Source organism: Ctenopharyngodon idella, chromosome 21 (assembly GCF_019924925.1).
Source record: "Ctenopharyngodon idella isolate HZGC_01 chromosome 21, HZGC01, whole genome shotgun sequence".
NCBI classification, from domain to species: domain Eukaryota; kingdom Metazoa; phylum Chordata; class Actinopteri; order Cypriniformes; family Xenocyprididae; genus Ctenopharyngodon; species Ctenopharyngodon idella.
In genome coordinates, this window is record NC_067240.1 from 29,519,937 (window position 1) to 29,545,399 (window position 25,463).

General features: G+C 38.5%; 2 protein-coding genes across 2 annotated transcripts; both read right to left on the reverse strand.

The window, feature by feature from the left end:
• Positions 1-707: 707 nt before the first annotated feature.
• On the reverse strand, positions 708-7,292 carry skp1 (S-phase kinase-associated protein 1). Its single transcript, XM_051876747.1, has 6 exons — positions 7,136-7,292; positions 6,565-6,663; positions 6,411-6,484; positions 4,331-4,474; positions 1,344-1,484; positions 708-1,258 (listed from the first exon to the last, which is right to left on the reverse strand). Exons 2-6 carry the CDS (start codon positions 6,659-6,661, stop codon positions 1,223-1,225), a joined length of 492 nt encoding a protein of 163 aa, XP_051732707.1. The 5' UTR covers positions 6,662-6,663; positions 7,136-7,292; the 3' UTR covers positions 708-1,222.
• Positions 7,293-13,125: 5,833 nt separating this feature from the next.
• Positions 13,126-24,397, reverse strand: ppp2cab (protein phosphatase 2 catalytic subunit alpha b). Its single transcript, XM_051876742.1, has 7 exons — positions 24,075-24,397; positions 18,385-18,594; positions 15,101-15,274; positions 14,868-14,957; positions 14,533-14,694; positions 13,902-14,020; positions 13,126-13,805 (listed from the first exon to the last, which is right to left on the reverse strand). Exons 1-7 carry the CDS (start codon positions 24,174-24,176, stop codon positions 13,733-13,735), a joined length of 930 nt encoding a protein of 309 aa, XP_051732702.1. The 5' UTR covers positions 24,177-24,397; the 3' UTR covers positions 13,126-13,732.
• Between the last annotated feature and the right edge of the window lie 1,066 nt (positions 24,398-25,463).

Here is a 25,463-nt window from a genome sequence, read left to right on the forward strand (position 1 = left end):
GATTTGCACAAAAGATTAACATGACGGCACATGCTAGTGGATGAGTTGAATCAACTCCACAGCAACTACATAAATTTATCCACTAACCATTCAGAAACGATCTAAAAGTTGTAACTTCTTCCTGAGTCTCTCCATCAGTGTCGACTCCGGTTTGAACAATGTAAGGCTGAACACCGTTACTGACAATCCTCATTTTGGCTGCGTGAGATTCTCCAGCTTTGTTGTTGTTGAGCAACCGAAGCGTGAGCTGTTAAAGCTCCGCCCTCTTCTGGAAAGGGGGCCGGGAGCAGCAGCTCATTTGCATTTAAAGGGACACACAAAAACGGCATGTCTTTGCTCACACCCAAATAGGGGCAAATTTGACAAGCTATAATAAATGATCTGTGGGGGATTTTGAGCTGAAACTTCACAGACACATTCTGGGGACACCAGAGACTTATATTACATCTTGTGAAAGGGGCATTATTGGTCCCCTTTAAAGCAGCCCAATACCGCAGGAAAACCGTGGACTTGGCAACACTGTCTTGTATGTTACAGCCACCGATGTCGCTAATAACAAGGGTTTCTGAATTCTACATATAAACATTTAACGCTACTGTGCCAATCAACTGGGAAAGGATGAAGAAAGCTACATTTGAAACTCACTAGCAGGCAAAAACAAATACAAAACTAAGGGTGCAGAAATGATATTGAACAAAACTGACAAATCCCACAATAATTGTTTTATTTTTGGAATTAAAAGATTTATAATCCTAATTGCCTGCCATTTACGAGCAGAACTGTGACTTTCAATCCTATACAATGAAGCAAAGAAAAAGTGAAAGCAGACACAAGTACTTCCAGTTCACAACACGGTTTATACATCTTTCCAACACTGTTCTTTCATTAGCACAAATAAGGCTGGTTATAAAATGTTGCTCAGTTCTTGAAAAAGAAAACAAAATCAGCCGTTTGGTGACGAGCTCAGTTAAAATAAAAAACAGTGGCAAAGGGAGTGTGTCCTCTACATGGGTTACTACTTGTTCCAGTGAGAAAAATGGGAAAAAAAAATGTCGATTTAATAAAAAAAGCTTTTACACCACACATGCTAGCAGAAAACATGGGATCTGACTGTTTATTTGTGTTAAATCTAAACAAATATGAACAGCGCAGTGCAATATTTTTTTAATTACTTTTTAAATTTTTTTGGAACAATCCATAGTGTTAAAGTGTGTCAGGATCTTCACTTCTCTTCACACCACTGGTTCTCCTTGCGTACCTGCAACAAACACAGCGTTCTGGTGAGTAAAGCGCATTACAGCATGCATGATGGGGGAGAGACAGGAAACCAGCACTTGTTTTACCTGGGCTTCCTCTTCCTCTGTGAAATCATTTTTGATATTGAAAGTCTTTCTGATCTCCTCTGGGGTTTTGCCTTTGATCATGTTTGCAACTGTCTTGCAAGTAACATCTAGCAAGCCTTTGATGTCCAAGTAATTTGCAGCCTAAACAAAAGGCAAGAGAGATGAAAGTGAGCAAATGAAGCAGCGGCCATCTTGTGGCGAGTAAACGCTATGCTGTTCCAATCTGATATACACACGTATGACGAACACAGCAGACTTGATTCACAACTGATTGTAACTGACTGAATGTCATATGAGCAAGAGTGCCGTTTTCCCAAATATCAGCACGACTGCAAATGTGATATTGATGTTATACAACAGTTAAACAAGTTAATATCGTGAGTTACATTTTAGACAATAGTTAATGTTTTTATAGTTCCAAACAAAGCTACAGCGTTCACACTAGTGTTTTTCTGAAGTTTTTCATCCACACGGAAACATCGGAAGACACTTAAATCAAATCCCTGCGCATGTGTAAAATGTACTAAGCACGCTGAGATGACGCCGAGATATAATCAAGTTCTCATGCTATTCTTCTGGCATGATCATTTTATTAGCAAAATATCTCATTACTTACTGGTGTGTTCAGGTTGCTGCCACCTACTGGTGATTTAACATCAATTCATTTTAATATTCCACGGGATGTGCATAAGTGCTTTGTGCCGCTCTGTATTGGAGCCTTTATAATACTTTTGTACAATAAAAGAATATTAATAGCCTGTCTTGTTCTGTCATACCTATACTATGTTGCTGCTTCATTAAAAAGCTGCGCTATACATTTAAAAGACATTTCTTTTAATTTTCTTGAATACAGGCCTATATACAATATATACAACATTTCCTTGTTTATCAGTTTTTTTGACATTACATGTTTTAGCACAGAAGCCTAAAATACTCGACTGTTGTCATGTCATAAGCTGTCATTAGATTACTGTGTGAGTTTTTTATTTGTGGATGTTCCAGTCAGGGTGCAGGATGTGAAATTTTCAAATAATTGTTTGTTATATAATTTGGTTGCAGTTGCGAGTAGGCCTGTCACGATAACTACTTTTTGTTGTGCGATATATTGCCCCAGAAACAATTGCGATGTGCGATATTACTGTCATTTTAAGACCATTTTATGCCACTGAATATATAATAATATAACCGCATAATAATGCAAGTAGGCCTACACACTTTCAAATGATAATGAACTTAACTCTTAAGAATATTTAGATACTGGAATTGAAGCGTTAAAAAAAATAAAATGTTGAATAAATCATAAATAAACCTTTGCTAGCAAAAACTGCAAAATGACAAGTAGAAAAAAAAAAAAACACTTGCAAATGCACAAAAGGCACTTATATGGAGATTTTCCATCTACAAGTTTTTCCCTGACTTATTTTCTCAGTGAAGTAAGGGTGCACGCTACTGTCAGATGTCCATATGAACAAAGACACAGATTTAGCAGTCAGATATGGCCTGTTGAGGTATCTGTTTGTCTAGAGGCGTGTTTAAAAAAATTCATTTTAACTTGAGCGCCGTGTCATGAACGAGATGCTGCGAAAGACGCGAGTGCAACAGTCAAACAAACGTTTCCATGGAAAAACGGCGCAGTGGAATGCAAAAACGCTTTCTCTATATGAAAAACTAGACACTCACGACTGCCACGTCCTGTGTGAAACTAGCTGTGAGCGTGCATCATTTCGCACTGTCATGTTTATATTTGCACCAGTAGATTGCGGAAACTGAGCGCATTTGCACTTATTCTTCCAAACTGTCTGTAGTTGTCAGGAAAACACTATAACAACTCGAATGGCGTATTTTTCCGCCTGTCGATGTCAGCTTTGTGTATGAAGGAGCTGAGCCGCGCTTTCGCCTCGGAGAGCTGATGAGATGACAGAGGCAGCACGATCGGCAAAATGTCGGTGACATTTATTTTTGTGTAAACATAATGGGCAATATATCGCGTCACCAAAAATTAGAGGTCATGTATATATATCGTGTGATAAGTCGATTTATCAACTATAGCGACAGGCCTAGTTGTGAGTTAAAAAAAAAAAAAAAAATATGTAACTGGTAGCGTAAAATAGGCATATAATATCATAATATCGAAATATTGATCGATATACACCTGAATCGAATCGTATTTGTATCGCAGAACTTTGAGATATTTTGGAAAATATCGTTTCTCGGGCTATGAGAATCGATATTGTATCGAATCATGACGAAGTGTCCGATTTACACCCCTACTCTTCACCAACCTACACTTCTCCCAAATGGCCTGTAGGTGGCACACCAATGTCTTTTAACCAATTATGATTACTTCATTAGATGGTAAATCAATACAAAAAGCACGGTTTTGGTGAGCACTTTTCACATTTGATTTTCTAAGCAACACAATTCGTTTGCAAACGAGACAAACCACAGATTCAGATTGCCCCGCAAATTCATGAATCAAAGAACGATGCTCTTTGATAAAAATAAAAAAAACTCAGTTTTTTAAAGTCTTTGTCTATCAAATAAAGTGATTGTGTCTCTTCTGAAGACTTGGATTAAACCATACGATTCATATGGATTTATTTTGCAATCTCTTTATGAACGTCTTGAAGCGCCAGAGTTTTGGGTGAATAGACTTTCAATAAAGGGACAAAATTATTTAATTAAAAGTATCTTAATTTGTGTTGTGAAGATGAACGAATGTCTTACACCATGAGGGTGAGTAAATGATGACAGAACGCTCATTTTCGGGTGAACTAACCCTTTAAAACAAGTGCTTCTCAACGGGTTTTGCTTCATTAAGTGAAGAGTGCCACATTTATCTACAATTTCAAGCACTGAGTTTGTCCTAAAATCCAACAGGCTGCATTGAGCTTCTCCATCAAAACAGACCTACGACCCTCTATCAAAGCACCAGCTGAGAAGCACTGTTTTAACGAGCCGGCGGGCAAAGCAAGAGTTTTACAGACCAGAATGAGTTCGAAGAGAGTGCCCTGGTCTACTTTGAGGAACTCCTGGTCCCACACGGGGATGTCATCTGTTCTTTTCTCTTTATTCTCGTCGTCTTCAGGTGGAGGAGGGTCATCTTTATGGTGGGTGCACCACTGAATCACCTGTGGACATATCAAACACCATAAGGCTCAGTCTGATCTAAGACAGACACTGGAGTATTACATTATTGTAAAACAGAACAACAACAACAAATACACACACAATCTATAATAAGATTCTAACTATTGTGCAAGGAAGCCTGAAAAATGAGGATAATGAGCAATGAGACTAACTCTAGTCACAATTAGGATGAAAATAATGTCACAAACCATGTAAAGGTCTTACATGCCGTGACAGCATCCACCAGATAAAGCTTGACCTTTGGTATTACCACTGCACTGCAAACCGCACAACATGATAGAGCTGAATCTTTACAAACTTGTGATGAGAAGCGCTTAACAAAAGAGAAGCTTTAATATGTGAATGTTTATGTGTAAATAAAAGCCTAAATTCAATCTCTTAAATCACAAAGCGATCATGTCTCTTCAGGAAATTTGGACTAAACTACTCAATTCACATGGATTAGTTTTACGATCTCTTCATGAACGTTTTGAAGTATCAACGTGGTAGTTGCGTAGCTGTCAATGGAGGGACAGAAAGCTCTCAGATTTCATCAAAAATATCTTAATTTGTGTTCTGAAGATGAACGAAGGTCTTACAGGTGTGGAACGACATGAAGGTGAGGAATTAATGACATTTTTGGGTTTTCTGTCAAAATAAAAGTTTGATGGTTTAACAGCTGAAAATTAAGTAGTTAAAGGGTTAGTTCAGTCAAAAAAAAAAAAAAAAAAAAAAAAAAAAAAAAAAAAAAGACATTTCTGTCATTAATTCCTCTCCCTCATGTCGTTCCACACCCGTAAGACCTTCGTTCATCTTCAGAACACAAATTAAGATATTTTTGATGAAATCTGAGAGGTTTATGACTCGTCCATAGACAGCAATATAATCAACACTTTCAAGGTCCAGAAAGGTATTAAAGACGTCGTTAAAACAGTCATGTGACTGCAGTGGTTCAACCTTAATGTTATGAAGAGACGAGAATACTTTTTGTGTGCAAAAACAAAACAAAAATAACGGCTTTATTCAACAATCTCTTCTCTTCCTGTCATTATCCTTACCGCAGTAATCACAGTGAAGGCTTCCGTGTTTACGTCCGAACGCCGGCTCAGTATTGGCCAAAGCTGGTCACGTGATCAGCACGACGCATGCGTGTGATGCTGACGCAGGAGCCGGCCAATAATGAGTCGGCGTTCTGACGTAGAACCTGGAAGCGCTGGACGTAAACAACATATGAGAATGACACAGAAGAGATTGTTGAATAAAGTTATTTTTGCACACAAAAAGTATTCTCGTCTCTTCATAACATTAAGGTTGAACCACTGCAGTCACATGACTGTTTTAACGATGTCTTTAGTACCTTTCTGGACCTTGAAAGTGTTGATTATATTGCTGTCTATGGATGAGTCATAAACCTCTCGGATTTCATCAAAAATATCTTAATTTGTGTTCTGAAGATGAACGAAGGTCTTACGGGTGTGGAACGACATGAGGGTGAGGAATTAATGACAGAAATTAAATTTTTGGGTGAACTAACCCTTTAAACAGTCGTTCTATAAAACCATATGATTACTTGCTTTTGATACTTTATTTGAACCAAATATTACTGCCTCGTTATTATGTATATTTTAAGTCATTCTAAAGGCTATTATTCACCTTCAGTCTATTTTTATTACCACAAAAACTATCAGATTACTCGTCAAAATATGACATGAAAGGTCCTGTAAGGCTTTGGGACCATCAGTGGTTAATATTCATAAACAAATGATGTGTATGTAGTACTACTCCCATGCCAATTATTTCCATATGCACAGTGTCATTTATCATTACCGTGTGGTAAAATATGATCTAGACACGTTTGGGGAGAGTCACCCATCTGTATGTACCCCCGGGATATGAAATTCACTCCAATAAAGCATGATAGCAATGTAAAAGTGTGACCTTCTTCAGGATGGCTGCGTTCACATTGGGCAGAGGAACCGGATCATCATCACCTTCATCGTCCATCCCCAGATCTGAGCAGAAGACAGCTGTGATTGTACCATACACAACAACAGCATGCTTTCACACATCAAAACATCTCAATTCTTCTTACCTTCGAGCATGGTTTTGATGGTCACAGACTGCTTGGCAATTTCAACATCCACCTCAAACATCTCTCCATCAGAGCTCTGCAGTTTAATAGTCGGCATATCTACACGAATAAAACACAATAACAGACACGAATGTCAGTCAGGAGCTAATGACTCATGCTAGCTGTGTTAGCTCACATTCACCAGCACTCAGACACCGACAGGACTGAGTTAAACAGGTAAATGTTGCACAGAAATGACGATCACATAATGGAAGAGTGAAAACACTACAGCTCGCTGTGTGAGATTTCATATCAAGTACACTTCTCTAGCTTACACGTATATAAAGTTTAATATGAAGACTATTACGGTCACATGATACAAAGATAAATGATCAAACATCACAGCAGCATAAAGCACAGGCTGTTTGTGATGCTAAGCTAACGTTAGCAGCGCGGCTACAGGCCTCTCATAGCAACCGCTGTATCATCACAACAACCGCGTTAAAACTTCATCATTTCACACAATATCGCGTCCGCTGCGTCACTTCACTATCAAAATATAACACGACACGTTAATGTGGCCCGTTCTTACCGTGACTGTGAGAACGATGAAGCTTTGAAACTGAACGTCAACAAGGCCTGAATGAGACTGAGATCAGTGTGCGCGCGCGTGTGTGAGAGACTGACTAATGAACGAGCACGAGCACGAGTACGAGAACACGCGCGCGCACAGTGCCGGGAACTACAGTCATCGTGGCCGAAGGTATTGCAGACATTGTGACATAAATGTGGTGTTTATGGTGTCGAGTAACACTGTTTCTACATTATTGTGGAAAGTGTTCAGATGCATTTTAAATAATTGCAAAAAGCTTAATTGGCCAAAAAAAATGAACTTTATTACAAAAACACAAATTTCACTTCTTTTTTTTTCTCCAGGGAAGCTTGGAAACCTCATAAAAGCGGCTTGAACGTCAGTTCCGTTAACTAGATGGCAGCAGAGAGACTCTGGCTCACTATTGGCTGATTCAGATGTTGAGGGCGGTGTTTTTGGGTGGACATCAGTGTAGTCCAACTGTAACGTGTATATTCTGTTATGTTCTGTTTTGGTTTCGTTTTCACTCTGTTCCCGTTTGCCTGTGTTCATAATGGTTACTCATTCACTCTCTAGTTTATTGCTATAGTTAATCATTGATTATTAGATTCTGTTCACCTGTGTTCATCTACTTCCTATGGAAGCTTGTTTCCACCACAGAATAAAACAATTTAAAAGATAATTGTGACTTTTTTATCTCGCAATTCTGACTTATTTTCTCGCAAGTGCGAGTTTACATTTCGCATTTCTGACTTTTTTCTTGCGAGTTTATATCTCACAATTCTGACTTTTTTCTCGCAATTGCGAGTTTACATTTTCACAATTCTGACTTATTTTCTCGCAATTGCGAGTTTACATTTTCACAATTCTGACTTATTTTCTCGCAATTGCGAGTTTATATCTCACAATTCTGACATTTTTCTCACAATTGCGAGTTTACATTTCGCATTTCTGACTTTTTTCTTGCGAGTTTATATCTCACAATTCTGACTTTTTTTCTCGCAATTGCGAGTTTACATTTTCACAATTCTGACTTATTTTCTCGCAATTGCGAGTTTATATCTCACAATTCTGACTTTTTTTCTCGCAATTGCGAGTTTACATTTTCACAATTCTGACCTATTTTCTCGCAATTGCGAGTTTACATTTTCACAATTCTGACTTATTTTCTCGCAATTGCGAGTTTATATCTCACAATTCTGACATTTTTCTCACAATTGCGAGTTTACATTTCGCATTTCTGACTTTTTTCTTGCGAGATTATATATCTCACAATTCTGACTTTTTTTCTCACAATTGCGAGTTTACATTTCGCATTTCTGACTTTTTTCTTGCGAGTTTATATCTCACAATTCTGACTTTTTTTCTCGCAATTGCTTTTACATTTCAGCAATTCTGACTTATTTCTCCATGCGAGTTTATATCTCACAATTCTGACATTTTTTTCTCACAATTGCGAGTTTACATTTCGCATTCTGACTTTTTTCTTGCGAGTTTATATCTCACAATTCTGACTTTTTTTCTCGCAATTGCGAGTTTTACATTTTCACAATTCTGACTTATTTTCTCAGCATTGCGAGTTTATATCTCACAATTCTGACATTTTTCTCACAATTGCGAGTTTACATTTCGCATTTCTGACTTTTTTCTTGCGAGTTTATATCTCACAATTCTGACTTTTTTTCTCGCAATTGCGAGTTTACATTTTCACAATTCTGACTTATTTTCTCACAATTGCGAGTTTATATCTCACAATTCTGACTTTTTTCTCACAATTGCGAGTTTACATTTCGCATTTCTGACTTTTTTCTTGCGAGTTTATATCTCACAATTCTGACTTTTTTTCTCTCAATTGCGAGTTTACATTTCGCAATTCTGATTTTTTCTTGCGAGTTATAAAGTCCAGTTGAGAGGAAAAATAGACTGACTTTATTTCTCAGAATTGCAAGTTCATATCTAACAATTCTGACATTATAACTCGCAATTCTGAGAAAAAAAAAGTCAGAATTGTGATATAAAAAGTCACAATTACGAAACAAGCTTCCATAAGTTCCCTTTGTTTGTTCCTTGTATTTATATCCCTGTGTTTCAGTTCATTGTTGTTGGTTCTTGTTAACGTTTATGTTAAGTCTGGTTTGTATTACTTCTATGTATTTCTATGTTTTGAGTCATTTTGGATTGTGAAATAAAGACTGTTTGAATATTCTCCTTCGTCGTGCGATTTGACCAGGCTTCAACTTGACAGAAGAATCAACCAATCAGAAATGGACTTACCGGCCGTCCAGTTGCTTTGCCTGAAGCAGGAGCAGCAATCTCTCGAGGACCACACCAGTGGAGTTCTACAACTGGAGTGCCACACAAACTTCTCAGACCTCTCCCTGTGCGTTTTCTATCTCGCAAGCCTGAACGAGCGCACTAAAGCACGCCTGCCCAGTGTTGGTCCTCGGGGGACATTCGCTGAGTTTGAGGAGTGGGTGCTGGTGAACTGCGGGTCCCTATTCACCATCTGCCCCACTGAGGAGGACGTCACCAGCCCCGCTGTAGACCCAGAGCCCAGCCAGCCACCTCCCACTCCTTGCACGGAGTGAATGCCAGAGCCCACCGCAGATGGAGAGCCCGAGCCTGCCACGACGACAGTGCCAGATCAGAGGACTGAGCCAACCATTGCCCCGGAGCCCGAGCCCCACAGAGGGTCTGACCAGGAGCCAACAATAGAGCGCATTGCCGTGGAGTACAAGGGCATGGAGGAAAGCCCCGCCCAGACTCCCGCTGCTGAGAGTGAGCTGCAACTGGCCTCTTTATTTGGTATGAGGATCCCCTGGCTCCACCTCCAGCCGCCGAGCCCATCGCTCCATCTCGGCTCGTCAACCTATCGGCTTCGCCTTGGCTCCATCCGGGAACATTGCCCTTATGGCACCACCGGGGCTCCCTCGCCCCTCCGGCTTCGCCTTGGTCAGACGATTGCGTTATTTTACATGTGCGTAAGCAATGCTTCTATTGCTTGTTTCTGCTTCTTCTTCGCCTGTGTTTTGATCCAGAGATTCTGCTCTCTTTCAGAAGATGTGTAACAGCGACCTCTATCGTATAACAGTGAAAACACGGATTGCTGGTAGCATAATTGGTATCATTGTTCTCAGTATGACTCAATGATTGTATCATATTAGTTTAATTAAATTAGGCAACATTAATCTAAAGCTATTAGCATTTTTTAGCTCATTTCATTATAAATTTTGACCACAAGGTGGCAAAGTTGCAAAACTTTTTTAGTACCTTCAGGGCATGGTGCCGATGACACACACACTAATGCATTTGTAAAATACAGCATTTCATGACAAAATTCAAAATGGCTGACATAGATAAAATGGGAATCATTCGACTCGGGATGCTGCCTGAATCAAAAGAGACCAGTTTTATGATTTTTGGCCAAACAATTCAGAAGTTATAGCTATAAGCTAAAATAGCCATTTTTTAATATCTCCTGACCAATAGGTGGCGCTGTGCAAATAGCTTCAGGTCATACTTGTGATGTCATCTACCAAGACTCTCAATATGCTAGTAATTAACAACTAATAAATAATACCATGAATGGATAATGAAATAAAGTGCACAAAATTGATACATGCAAGAGATTGAGTTACTGTTGCAGTTACATGTTATCTTATAGAAAGAAAAACTGTTGTTTCTTTGGTCTAATAAGGTGAAAACCCTTTTTCTGACTCTGAATTCAACAAATAAATGCACATTAGAAAATCATTACACTAATGCCAAGGTTTCTGGAAAAAGGTTTGGTAAAGTCAGTAGCGTTGGTGACCAATACGTAAACCACGCAGTTGCAAATGGCCCCGCAGGCTTGGGGCCCCCTGCTGGCCAAAAGCACTCAATTCATGACTCGTTTTGATATCATTTATTTCCGGGTGGTACGGATAAGTAGAAATAAACAATTATTAAGCACACATATCCAAGAGGCACTCAAAATAGAAGAAAAACAAGAGAGAAGAAATCCAATACTGAAAGTTTGACAAAACATACTTTCTTTTTCGCCGAAAAATAAAAATGAAAACTGAACAAGCTGTGCCCGCACCTGCATGTTTGCCGGCAACTGGTTTGTGAATTGAAAATCGACAATCGATTGAGTTCTCTTTTGCGTCTTCTTGCGCTTGAACAGATAAATACACACAAACCTATCAAACTTACTCACATCCTGACTTTGCTTAGGGCCTCCAACATGGTAAACCAACCCCTGGGTAAACTAATATTTACGTTCCCCTTGGACACGTGATGAGTCTGGTGACGGCGACGTCTTCCACTGGTTGCGTTTGGCCGTGTCGCAGTGGGAAGAAAGGAGCTGGATTCCGTTTAAACAGCTTTGAACATGAAGACTGGAAACGCTGAACTCCTGAAGCACAAGGTTCTTGTCTGGAACCTTTTTTTCCTTCCTGAACAGGAGAGATTTGCAAATTGGCACCTAGCTCAGTGTTGTGATTGGCTGTTTTGTCATAGGTGGCCACAGTATGGCTTCTCTCTGCATGGAACGTATTTGCATAGTTACAACAGTAGCTGAGTTTCCATTACCCTTCAAATTGTGCAAATTGGAAGTTGCGAATTGAAAATATGCCCAATGGAAAAATGAGCAAAAACTCCCATATATCGCAAAAACGTTTTTATGCTCACATGAGGTGGTTTATCCAGTAATTCGAAAAAGGAATATTTTGCAAAACTGCAATGGAAGCAGTACGTAGCAAGTCGATCATTATTTAAAGATGGCGCGGTATGTTTGGACAGACGACGAGACAGAGTTCTTTATTAAACTCATAAAAGACAAAATAATTACAGGAATACTGGATTCTAAAGAAATGCCACAATTTATCAAAAACATCAGTTAATGGAAACTGTCATTTAGCAATAGTTTTTTATCAACATTTAGAAAATATCACAAAAGTTTCACACAAATCTGTAATGGAAACTCAGATACTGTATTTAAGTTTTTTCTCTATGCATAATTCACTTTTCAAACCAATTTCAGATTAACTTAGGTCTTTACTTTCACCGTGCATTCATGTATACCTTAAGTAAGTTTGTAAACATTGTTGTGTCACTCATTAACGCAGGGTTTTTCTGCCAGGCCCTCCTTTTTTGTAGATGCACGCACCCACATAAAGAAACTCTCAAACATGACCTTGCTTCCAAAGTCCTATAGGATTTATTTGAAACACAGTAATTAATTCAGTACTACACCTTCTCAACTTCAACAGCTTTCTCTTTGTGTTCATGATGTGAAGTCTCTAAGTAGCGTCTTATTCTGTAAGAAGCTAATATTTTGAGGCTGCAACACACTGTGTTCTCTGTTCGTTACCCAGCAGTGTAAATCCAGGACGGGATTTGCCTTGTTCTTTTAATCATGCTGCAACAGCTGAAGACTGTCTTCAGTGGCCAGCTGCATAAACTGCTTAGACTAGTCTTAAAAGTTAGTCATCTAAATGTTTTCTTCAAGACTGGTCAAAGCTTTTTAAAGTCAAACACATAAAAAGGTAGATTGGTATCATTTGAATTGGAAAAGTAAGATGGATTACCTCTTGGTTAACTGCTAGTTGGTCAAACTAGTTCTTAAGACACAGTCTAGTGGCTAAGTTCATGCAACTGGCCCCTGGACACGACAAGCGAACGTCGCAAGTCCGTAAGGATTTGAGTGAGTTTGACAAGGGACACATTGTGATGGCTAGACGACTAGGGTCAGAGCGTCTCCAAAACTGCAGCTCTTCCCGGTCTGCAGTGGTCAGCATCTATCAAAAGTGCTCCAAGGAAGGAACAGTGGTGAACCGGCGACAGGGTCATTGATGTACGTGGGGAGCGAATGATGTATACAATAACACTTATTTTCCAGTGTTTATTAATGTGAAGTGGCTTTGAAACAATAATTATTGTATAAAGTGCTGTAGAAATAAATGTGACGACTTTAGAGCAGCAGGAATCACTCAGAGTAACAGACAAAATACAGGAGCAAGATCCATCTTTATTGTTGAACTGGTACCCTTTATACAGACACAAACCATCATATGAAGCTATTCCAGCATTCCTATGATGGCATGCCATCTTAGTCTGCCACATATCACGTAGTTGGCATTTGTTTAACATGTTTTCACTGTAGGAAAGATTATCCTCTAGATATTGGTGGTTGAGATACAGAAGCATCTAATCTCATTCCTCCCTCACCACATGGAAAAAAAAGGGGAAATAAACTGTAAAACTGACATGTGTTAGCTGTCGTTCAGTTGAAAAAAGTGCAAACAGACATAAAAAAAAAGAAGAAAGTACACACAGAGGGTTCAGAAGGGTTTCACAGCCTGTTGACTGTATTCATCTAGAGACCGGAGGACAGAAGCAAGAGCAGACGGGAACGGAGCTGATATCTCATGGTCGTGGTGTCGGACTGAAGCCGGATCTGTTTGGATATGGCACACACCTTTTGGTCCACAGACATTTCTCACTGGATCAGTTTTCTCTTTAATCTTTTTTATATACTGTTGCCCATTCCTCTCCTCTTATTTTAAACTGAATGAAGATTATTATATCATGGCAATACTGTGCAGAGAGAGAGATTCACAGGAAGTAGTCGGGGGTACGGCGAGTGACGTGCGGCTCTCCTCTGCGCGGTGCGGGGTCAAACTGCAGGCTGAAATCACACAACAACAACACACCAGATCAGACACTTTCATCCGCTGAGCGTTCATGAACTCTGCATCCTCTTCTATCAAGCGTTTCAACTTACAATGAGTACTTCAGGGTGTCATCAAGCTCCATGATGGCTGCCTGATTACCACACCGGTAACAGTAGTTGGGTGCGCTGAAAATCGTTACCACATTGCGATCATGGCACCAGTTGTAGCCCTAGGGGACAAAGAGAGACAAATTAACTGACTGACACAGGTTTAAAAAACCAAATCAAATTTAAGACTTAAAACCTTTCTTAAAGACCTAGGGCCAGTTACATAAAGCTGCTAAACAAGAACCAATGAGGTTCATTCTCGTGTTACACATCACATTTGAGCTTCTGCAAGGTGAGGTTTGTTCTCATGCGTCAAGTACGGTTGAGCTGTTTGTATTCACTGTACATACGAATAAAAGTCTAAAATAAATGTGTTCACAATATAAAGTGATTGTGTCTCTTCAGAAGAATTAAACCGCCACATTTCATTTGGATTTATTTTGTTATCTCTTTATGAATGTCTTGAAGTGTCAGAGTTTTGGGTGAATGTCAGTGAAGGGACAGAAATCGCTCAGATTTCATTAAAATATCTTCATTTGTGTTCCGAAGATGAGCAAAAGTTTGTAACAACATGAGGGGAGTAAATGAAAGAATTTTCATTTTTGGCATTTTTGACATGAGCAGATGAACCCACCTCCATCACTAGCTGGTGAGCTCTAGAGACCAGCGTAAGGCCATTTGCATGGTTGAATGTCTCAGATATGTCCTGCCCAAAAGTGTAGCCTGCACCTCTAGGAGAAATACCCCAACCTCCACGGTCATCCGGATCAGACCACAATAAATCACACATGGGTCCCTGAGGAAAACCAAAGATGAGGAGAGCCATTAGTGCTTGTTTTAGCTCAATTTGATTTTTAAGCTCTATTTTGCCATTTGACTCAAAACTGCACAAGTAAACCACACAATAGCAGTTAAAACAGTCACACTTATGAGGATAAGAAATGACATGATCAGATAAACGATCAATACCTCGTGAGGAACTTCCTGTAAACGATCCAGCGCTCTGATGTGATCAAGAGTGTCTATGGACGGTGACAATCCTCCATGAAGACAGAATATCTACAGAGCAGAAAATAAGATGTCAACTTCACAACAAACTGCTGAAGGGTTTAAAGCTAAAGTGTGTCATTTCTGTCATCAACATATATATAAATAAAAACAAGTCACACACTTGAGCTTCAGCAGAGGGAGAATTGACCTACCTGACCATCTACCAAGGCAGTAAGGGGAAGGTAATCGAAGAGGTCTGTGAAGTATTTCCAAACATTAGCATTGCCGTATTTCCGTAAGCACTCATCATAAAAGCCGTACACTTGTGTGATCTGTCTGCTTTCGTGGTTCCCTCGAAGTATTGTAATGCGTTCACGGTACCTAACCTGGAATTTGAAGACATAACCAATGATTAAAGACGTACCTACTGTTAAAAACCTTTCCAAGTGTCTCAGCAGAATAAAATTAAGCAGCATAATAATGATTTAAACATTTTTATTTGACCATCAACCTTCATTGAGACTAATTTTACAGACCACCCTTGTCTCGTGACTCCAGTATGAGTTCAGACTGCACAGCTAACACCAACACAACTTCCGATTACAATCCCATTCTGAGGCAGAAATATATTATTTGTAGATGTAATGCTATAGGGCTACGCATGCTAACCACTGCCATGATAAACTAAAAATACCAGTGATCACCAACCATCGCCGGTTAGCAGTGGGTTGAGTGGCTAGAGTTAATAGACCTTTTGGGAGCAGACGTCTAAATTTCATCACTGCAGTTGAGCGCATTGTAGTGGCAGAAAAACAGTGGTAACAATGGAGGAAAATGTGCAAAATCCATGTCCTTCTAGTGCCTTTGGATGTCAGAATCGGAATGCAAAAAAGATAGTCTTCATTTTTGTAGAATACCGTCATCAAATGAAATTAAATGGACATTAAACGGACAGACTGAACTGATGAAACCTGCGATGATTAGTCTATTATTAAAGCATGAATTTGATGTAGAAAATAGATCTAAATAATATCTACATATGTGGTTCATAGGTGGCATAATCAGGGCTCGACAATAAGGTCTGCCTGATGGCCCGGGGCCAGTGTGAGCGATGCTCAGGACAGTTGACAGAACGGTCACTTGCCCGATCGGGCCACTGTTGTAGGGTGTGCGATATATATCGTCTATGATATCGTAATTGTTGATTTAACAATCTGACATAATCTAGTATGTCCCATATTTACAAAAACACACACATTGAGTGCACGCATACACTACGTGATGTGGTCTATTAGGTTAGATTAGTGCGCGTGCATATTTAGAGTGCACGATTTCACTGCGTGATTTAGTCTACTAAAATGCCTTTAGAATACCCCAGAATTCAAGATAAGGGGCAAAAATTTTATATGTATATAATTTAATATAGTTAACCAATATTACACGAAGAGCGCCATTTTTCTCCAAATACAAGCATGATTACAAATGTGATATTGATTTTATACAACGTACAGTTTAATTAACAAGCAGTTTATATTAATTAACTTACTTTTTAGACACCAAATCGCCTGTTTTGCTCTATTTCGCCGACGAAAATAGTTCCAAACAAAGTCCACAGAATTGCTTTGTGTCTCTGAGGAACACTTCCTGAATGAATCAGCCGTTTGAATGAATCAGTTGAATATCAATGACTCGCTCATTAAGTGATTCGCTGCCACCTACTGGCGGGTTTAATTTCACATTTAAAGTATCTTTTCATTTTATAAATAATTTCATTATTTAATGTTTTATATTTTCAACATTTCAAAACATTATTTATGCATCTGTAACCGCTCTTGACTGATTAACTTATGAAGTTTAATCTAATTTTATAGTACATTATATTACAATTTCTGTACCTGAAAATGGGCTGTTCAAGCCTACGTAAAAAACCTGAAAAGTACTGTTTATTACATTTGTGCTATTACTTGTAATTTGATTATTTGTTGCTATTTTATTAATTAATGTTTACTTGTCTAACAATATTTAAAATTTGAGTTAATCTAGGTGTCATAACCTTATTTATTATTTATAGGCCCATTTTCTTTTCTTTTACTTTATACATTTTTTTTGCGGGGCCAGTGAAAATTTTGGCAGGGCAAATTTGAACCACTGGCCCAACCGGGCCAGCAGAAAAAATCCTTAGCGTTGAACCCTGATAATGTATTCGCCCTACAGTTACAGCATGAAATAATACTTAAAATGATAACATTTATCTCTCACAATTCTGACTTTTCTCGCAACTGTGAATTTATATCTTCTAATTCAGACTTTACAACTTGTAATTGGTAGTTTATACCACAATTCTGAGGAAAAAAAGTAAATTGCAGGATATAAACATACAATTCTGAGGGGAAAATGGCAGAATATCATATGATTTTTCGTCTCAGATTTGAGATATATATACTCAATTGTGAGAAAAAAAAAAAAAAAGTTAGAATTGTGAGATGTAAAGTTTGTTTTTATTCTTTTACTCTGTGGCTTCCATAGACTGCTACTGCAGAACTGCCATTTTCTGCCTCAGGTAGGCTCCGCCCACAACACGCATCATCGCTGTTTGCAAACACCCAAATGGTCTATTATAGCCTGTCAGTTGTGCAAACACACAATGCTGGAGGCGCGTCTGTGTTCTCCTCTATGCGTCCATCTTCAGCATGTCCTGTCTCTGTTCTGTGTTAACATCCTGTTTACAGACTTTGTAATGTTTCCACACCAATGACATTTTGGGAAATGATTGCAATGCAGTTTGTGTGCAAGTCCGGAATAGAGAATAGAGGTCAAAATAAAACTAAAGACTGATTTATGGCCAGTCGACTGGTGCATCTCTAGCATCAAGCGGTCAGGTTTAAACCGAACAAAAAGACACTGGCATGAATTTTGGATGTAAGCAAATAAATAATTATCTATACAGTGTTTTTGAGAATTGATACAGTGTCTGCAAATATAATATTGCGATATTCATGTGTATCGATATTTTCTTACACCCCTATTGTATTGCGTGTATTGTTTTGTGTCTGCTACATGCTGTAAATCTCATTTTGGTTATGTTGGTAAATGTATTCAGTTTAGAGTTATAGTGGGTAAAATGAATAACCTTAAATACTCATAAATGGACAATTTATGATAGTTTAAAGTGCCACTATTATGCTTTTTGGGATATTCCTTTTCATGCAGTGTTATAAAGCGGTTTGTGAAGGTAAAAGATCTGCAAAGTCATAGATCAAAGTTCAGATAAATGGAGTTATTGTCTCCTAAAAGAGAGAAGTGATTCTGAACTGCTGAAACGAGTCGTCATTAACTCCAGTCCTGCTGAACCTGTGTAGGTTTGTAACAATCACAACAGACTGGGTCATCTGACCAATCAGAGCATAGCAGGCTCTCAGAAAGGCGGGGTTTAGAGAACAACTTCATACACTGTGAGTAAGAAAAAAAAAAAAAAAAATACAAAACAAGCACTCACCTTGAGGGCGACGAGCAGTGTGACTGTTTCCACAGAATAATAGCCTCGGTCAACATAATCTCCCATGAACAAGTAGTTCGTGTCTGGTGACTTTCCTCCGATTCTGAAGAGCTCCATGAGGTCATGAAACTGGCCGTGAACATCTCCACACACAGTGACCGGACATCTCACTTCCTGCACATTAGACTCCTTGGTCAGGATTTCTTTAGCCTGCGGAGAAAATAAAAATAATGTCATTCAGATTTCTTACCTGCCAATATTACATAGTATGCATTAATCATTTTAAAATTGAGTGACTGAAACGGTCTTTGTCAGAATACATCACAGAAACAGAAAACATTTCTAAAATAGAACTGACCCTTTCCACATTTTCAGGTTTCTCAGAAGCATAAGTTGGGTAAACTTTGATAGCGGTGAATGAGACTTCATAAAATATTTTTTTGTGTTTCCATTTGCTCACATAGCAAAAAAACAAAACCCTCCACAATAGGTTGTTTGCACATGACGTCATTGCTGTGGCCGCAAAATGCAGCTGGAGGGCAGGAAGTGATTTCTATATAACTCAAAATTCATATGTTTTGCGTTGTTTATGGTTGCTCAAATCTATCAAAGCGAGAAACCACAAGGAGCTTTTATCGTTTACGTAACATATCGTTTAACTTGTCTGCTGGTACTGAAATGAATATGGATACCTGCTTACCCTTTTTTTGTTTTTGACTTGGTTAAATATTCACATTCTTCATGGTATCGTTTGCAGGGAAGAGAAGTTATTTTATCCCATTACATGATCACTGGTGTTTTCACTTCAGTTTAGCAGAATTCCGTTCACAATGTTGATCTGGTTACCGTGAAAACACGGAGCACGTTTACAGGCACACCAGTAATCTGATCACAAATATCAGCTTGTTGAAATAACCAGTTTTCCCCGTTTACATGCAAACCAGTAAACTGACAACGCAAGTAACCGTGTTTGCATGACTTTATTAATAAATCGGGTTATTTCCCTCTAGTGACGTCAAAAAATAATCATTTGCGCATCTGACTTCAAGTATTCCATGTTATGTCAGTTGTGATGTTAAATAAAGCTTGCAACATGTCAGCGAGAAGCTTACGGCTCATATAGGCTATTAGTCATGCAGATGCAGCATTTTGACTGAACCACTTCTACTTCTGCTGCACGACAGATGAGAACACATTTTTACAGTTGTCTGGGTCTTGAAAGAGTCTGCGTTTGTGATATATTTCCTTCTTCCTTTCCCGCAAAACGCTCGCTCTGTCTGGATGCGTTTAAATCTGCACTAAGAATGCGTTTCTGTCATATATCAATAAGCCGACAGAAAGCAGGTTAAAGCGTTTCCATGCCGCGCGAAATCGGTGCAAGGGGCAAAAATCTACCTGTTCCGACTGGTTTATGACCTTACTCCGATAAAAGAAAACGGGTTACCGCGTTTACATTACGCTCATTGTCGGCTTGTTAAGCATAATCAGCTTAAGAATGTGCATGTAAACACACTCAATGTCACACGCTGCTGCTTCAGCCATCATATGGTGGAAAATGTCCAAATAAAAAAAATAAATGTTCAACAAGCTGACAGAAGTCGATCCATTTCTTTGTTGGAAGGGTTTAAATGTAGGCTAACTAGTTTTCATGTTGTCTTTGTAAATATTCATTGTCCCATATGGCCACGGAGGAGAATCGGAGGGTCACATTCAGCGGACAGACACAGACACTGTATTTTTTTGTATTTATTTCAAATGACAATCAAAATCAAACCCATAGAAGCTCGTGAACAGTTTTGAAGTGGCCGAGAACAAGTTATACTCATTCACAAGCCGAGTGGGAGTCATACTCACGAATGTAATGTTAATTATTAAACCAAAACAAACACAAAACTTTCAAAAACACTCAGCTGTGTGATTATTTGATTAAACCCACTATCACTCAATCAGTGACATTATTAGATTTGCTATACGGCGTCTTCCCGTCACCTCCTCAACCTGCTTCTATTAGTGTTTTCACACATAGAAAAGGTGAAAATTGTATTACACCGTCCTGTTTTTTTTCCCTGAACGATGATGTGAGCTCCTGTTGCAATTCTCGATTCAGCATAAATGACCTACAATGGCGACACTTTTCACCATCACGACAGAAAATCAAAATACTGCCCTAACGTCACTAGCAGAAAGGCAGCGCGATAAACAAACCAGACTAGAACTCGTGACGGCAGCTTCACTTTCTCTATATCTACCATCTCGATGGCAGTCAAGTCTTTTAATTCAGTAGAAAAATCACTCCTCTTCATAACATAAGCAGCGTTAAGTAGTTTTTTGTGATTTGATGCAAAGAAAAAACCTGAGACAGACCGGATGAAATTAGACCCGACCGCATTTATTTTTGAACCCGACTGGACCCGAAAGTAAACGGCACTGACGTCTCCACAGCCCCGCGGTCAGTCGGGAAAAATCCCGGTGGATGCTGCTCCATTACTTTCATTTATTTAGTTATACTTCATATTATTGCCTGCCCGATGGATACCAGTTATTTCTGAGTTCAGCTTTCAGTTGTGACCAGTGGATTTGGATGCGTGTTGTCTGCAACGCTCTTTAGGCTACATCATCTCCGGCGAAGGGCTTCTGCACACTAGAAAGAAAAGATCTGTATGAACACACAGCGTAATGAAGCGAGTGGCTTTTCCTGATGGATCTCATAGCTGTAAGATGGATCTGTGTGCGAGGTTACAAACGTTTGATCCTTTTCTATGCGTTTCTCAAAGTGCACTTGACGTGAACGTGTAAGTACGTGCTGAAGTGCTGTCAATCATTCATCGCTGTAACCTCATTACGTCCCATAACTTTTGGCGTAATGTTATTTACTTGACCATAAAGTATTTAAAGTTTATTTTAATCTGTGCTAATGGCACTCGTTGAAACGGTACGGGAAAAAAATAAAATAAAATAGAGAGCGTAAATGCGGAAGCAACCATGAGTCCACTGCACGCAGAAGAGCGGATTCAAAGAGAACTGAGATAACGCTTTAATATAATTGTTTTAAATAATAAAATTTTGTTAAATGCCTGACATAGTTTAAAAGAACTCGGGTCTTTTTGGCTCCATACGGAAAAGGCACATTTATTTTAAGTTACCTGCCGAGACCACCGATACTGAACCCGCACCTGAAGTTTTGGCCTGAACCCACTCGGGTCGGACCTCAGGTTTTGGGATCCAAGTGGACCCGTGAAGACCTCTAGTCCATTGTTGTATATCGCCATTGCGGCTGGTTAGAACAAACTCTGATTAACATGGAAAAGATGCCCTACACGTGTTATGGCGTCGATAGGACAGTGTTTTTTGATACCACAATTAAAGCCAAACTTCAAAAGCCATGAGTCTATAATCCAACTGCTGTAACAACGTGTGTCTGTGTATACGACTATACTGTGGTTAGAGATGTGTAACAACATCCATCCTTATTTTTAATAAACTAGTGTTTCCTGAGTCAGTGTCGCTGCGAAGATGAAGCGGACGACGCCGACTGTCATCTCTGCAGTATAGTGGATGAGTCTAGAGAGAAATGCACATCAAGCACGGCACTACTTTAGCTCCTACACTTGGATACGTGCCTAATTATAGCACACATTTATCTAGGTTAATGTTAGAGTGAGCGGCCATGTAAAGTGGTTAACGTTTGGCCGTGTTAACCACAGACAAATATATATGTATATATACACACACACACAGATGTCTAGTTAGCGGCTGTTTCTATGAGCCGCTATGCGTAAGCTGTCCACCATGTTGGAACAGTCAAAGCCGGTCCATGAACCCTCAAGAGACTCAAGTTGACTGTGCGTCTGCAACCGTAGTTATACACCCATGTATCTTTATCACTTCGGCAGATGATTTTTATAGGATTTAGTTTGATTAATGTTAGATAATTCTGCATACGCTAAAAAAAGGGTTACCATAGTTTAAAAACCTGTAATATTGAGTAATAAAAAAAAACAAACCAACACGTTCTCACTTGTGAAAGGTCATCCCTTTTGTTCGGGATTTTAAATCTGGGCAGTTTTTACAACCAGAGGCTGAACAATGTTGTGGCATCTTGGAAAACTCATTGATTTTTACTGTGAGCGACGACAGCATTCGGAATCTTGACAGTTCCAAGATGGCGGACGCAGTCGAATGTGGCATCTATACACATCTATGCTGTGAACAATCTGTCCGTCATGGACTGTGGCCTCACCACTTCCTGTGGACTTTATTTCCTGTGACTAATTAAAATTTGGTCTTTTAACATGAATGTGCACTATTGCAGGTAATAATTAGCAGCTATTTTAGCGGATTCAAATTAGAGATGCACCAATATATCGGCCAATAAAAGAAAATTTTCACACTATCAGCCGATAGTTTAAAAACAGCCGATAGTCAGGGCCGATATATCCTGTCAATCAAAAGAGGGCAGGAAAATGCACTGAATTTGTGCTTTGTGTAAAGAAAATGCTAAGAAACCACTTTGATGTTCAATATTAATAGTAATTATATGAATTAATATTCAGAAAGTTATTAAATATTAATTTTGTCTTCAGAATTTAGTTAATGTGTTAATATTAATTTGAGTACTGTGTTTGTTTATAACTGATACAGTTACTCTGAAACAAGTTGATGAAATGGAGAGAACGCATTTCTTTCGAAATATAATTAAAAATATAATGATTAATTTAATTATAATGAAGTTATCAACAATATAAAAGGTATAAAAGGCAGAACCCCCAAACTATCATTATCGGCTGATCACTCTGAATAATCGGCTATCAGTGGAGAAATTTAGTATCAGTAATTCAAATTAAATAAGTTGACATTACTTATAAATATTGGTTTATAAATGGGCTTACTCAAATAACTGAACAACCTTAGCTAGTTTTATTTGTAATGGTACCAAATACATCTACTTACATTTTTTTACTTGCATTTACTTAATTCATAAGATATATTTCGTTGATTTCACAGCTTTGTACTCGATGTTTGATGGTTTCATCAAACAATAAGTACTTTAATAAGCAAACAGCACGACTAAACCTGCTGCAGCAGCAGAACAGCGACCAACACGGTGAATCTTAAAGGTGCGATCAAAACTTCACACTCATGATTCAATCCCACCTGCACACTTTGGCCATTTGTCGATGTATGTAACACGATCAGAGAAGAATAAAGAGCACTGTGCTAGTATAGCATGTGTGCTCTGCTGTCATCAGATGATGGCCACTCACACACAGGCGCCATTTTAAGACACTGTGAGTGATGATGAGGAAGCAGCCGCATTCAAACGCGTTGCTTTTGCAAAAGAAACACATTTATATTTAGAAACTCTCTAAAATCTAAGTTACACGTTGTTTTTATCCGAATAAGAGTTATTGTGATTTAACAAGACTCGATTTACTGCGGATTAATTAGTGCTGTAGCTTTCAGCCTACCGTAAATAATAAAAGGCACAGATCAACTCAACATTCACGAGTGATTTCATTAAATATTTACGGAAGACATGTCGGCTAAATCAAGAACAATCGTAGTTTCTTAGGAGTGTTGCGTCGGTTTAAAAATCCGCCATCTTGTAGCTTAGCAGCTAACGCGGCTAAAGGTAAAAAAAATCAAATAAAGACCGAAACACGATGTTTGATGGTGTATCACATACATACCTTCTCACAGAGGCTCTTGACTTGGCTTTCTGAGAGCTGTTTGCATTCATTCAGCTGTTCGATCCATTGATCCAGCTCTTTCGTAAACGCCTTTTCGTCCATGTCTGCTTTTTTTTACTCGATTTTCACAGATTTCTGATCTACCTTCGCCCAGCTTTCCACGAATATCCACCCGAAATCGACTGATTACTTTAAAACGTACATGTGGCCAGGGATCTTGGAGTAATTAAAGAAGGGAATCCTGTGAGGAAATGAGAAGCCGACGGCCTTCAGAGTCCCACCCTGACCCACAGTTGTTTTCACTTCAGCCTTCCTCACATCAAACACCGACAACCGGCTCGTCGCTAATTGGACGCTCACAGCTGATACTCCGCTCTGATTGGTTGCCAAATGCGTCGTTGGGCGTTTTCCTTTACTGCAATAGGATCTCATTAACACGTCAACGGTTATATTATTTTTATTTTATTTTTTTGTGTGTGTGTATAAAATGTGCAGATATGTTATTGTTTTATAATTATGTATCTATTTTATTTAGAATTGTTGATAAATATTACATTCATAATTGCTCAATGTCAGTGTTGACAGAAAAAAAGAGGCGTGTTTTCAGATTCAGAAATTATGAAACATTATATTTTGATCCAAACTTTGGGGTGAACACTAATAGAGAAAGTAAGATACTGCCTTGTTACAGTAAAGAAAGTCCTGTTTATAAAGCTCAAGTGTTTGAGTGCTTTGGTAAATCATATTTATAAAATATAAAAAGTCGAAATTATGACATAGTAAGTTATGAGATGAATTGAGTCATAAATTATGACATAAAAGTAGCAAATTATGAGGTACTATGCCCAAATCATGACTTAAAAAGTAGGGATGCAAGATCAGCCACAATATTGGTATAGGCCGATAAATAATGGAATATTTCCTTATAATTGTGTGTTTGGGACATGGCTTTAATGGTGAGACTTTTGTTTTTGTAATCAGGCTCTCAAAAATTATATAAAAAATTGGATTTAGATTTATCGGCCAATATATTGGTTATCAGCTTTCAAATATAAAGAATTATCGGTATCGGCCAAAATTTTCATATCAGCGCATCCCTATTAAAAAGTCATAATTATGACATATGAAGTATAATTATTATAATTTTTAATTTTTTGTCATGACATAAAAGGCCATAAAAGACTTACGTAGTATTATGACACACCAGGTCATAATTATAAGATTAAAAGGTCGAAATTATGACGTAGTAAGTTATGAGATGAATTGAGTCATTAATTATGACATAAAAGTAGCAAATTATGAGATACTAAGTCCAAATCATGACTTAAAAAGTAGGGATGCAAGATATATCAGCCACAATATTGGTATAGGCCGATAAATAATGCAATA

Excerpts from the sequence above, each read along its gene's own strand:
- skp1 (XM_051876747.1), bottom strand. The coding sequence starts at position 6,661 with ATGCCGACTATTAAACTGCAGAGCTCTGATGGAGAGATGTTTGAGGTG. Across the intron at positions 1,485-4,330 it reads CTCTCTTCGAACTCATTCTG|GCTGCAAATTACTTGGACAT; the intron begins GTCTGTAAAACT and ends CCTTTTGTTTAG. Across the intron at positions 1,259-1,343 it reads CAGAGGAAGAGGAAGCCCAG|GTACGCAAGGAGAACCAGTG; the intron begins GTAAAACAAGTG and ends TGTTTGTTGCAG.
- ppp2cab (XM_051876742.1), bottom strand. The coding sequence starts at position 24,176 with ATGGACGAAAAGGCGTTTACGAAAGAGCTGGATCAATGGATCGAACAG. Across the intron at positions 14,958-15,100 it reads CTGCCTTGGTAGATGGTCAG|ATATTCTGTCTTCATGGAGG; the intron begins GTAGGTCAATTC and ends TCTGCTCTGTAG. Across the intron at positions 14,021-14,532 it reads CTCACCAGCTAGTGATGGAG|GGCTACAACTGGTGCCATGA; the intron begins GTGGGTTCATCT and ends TTTGTCCCCTAG.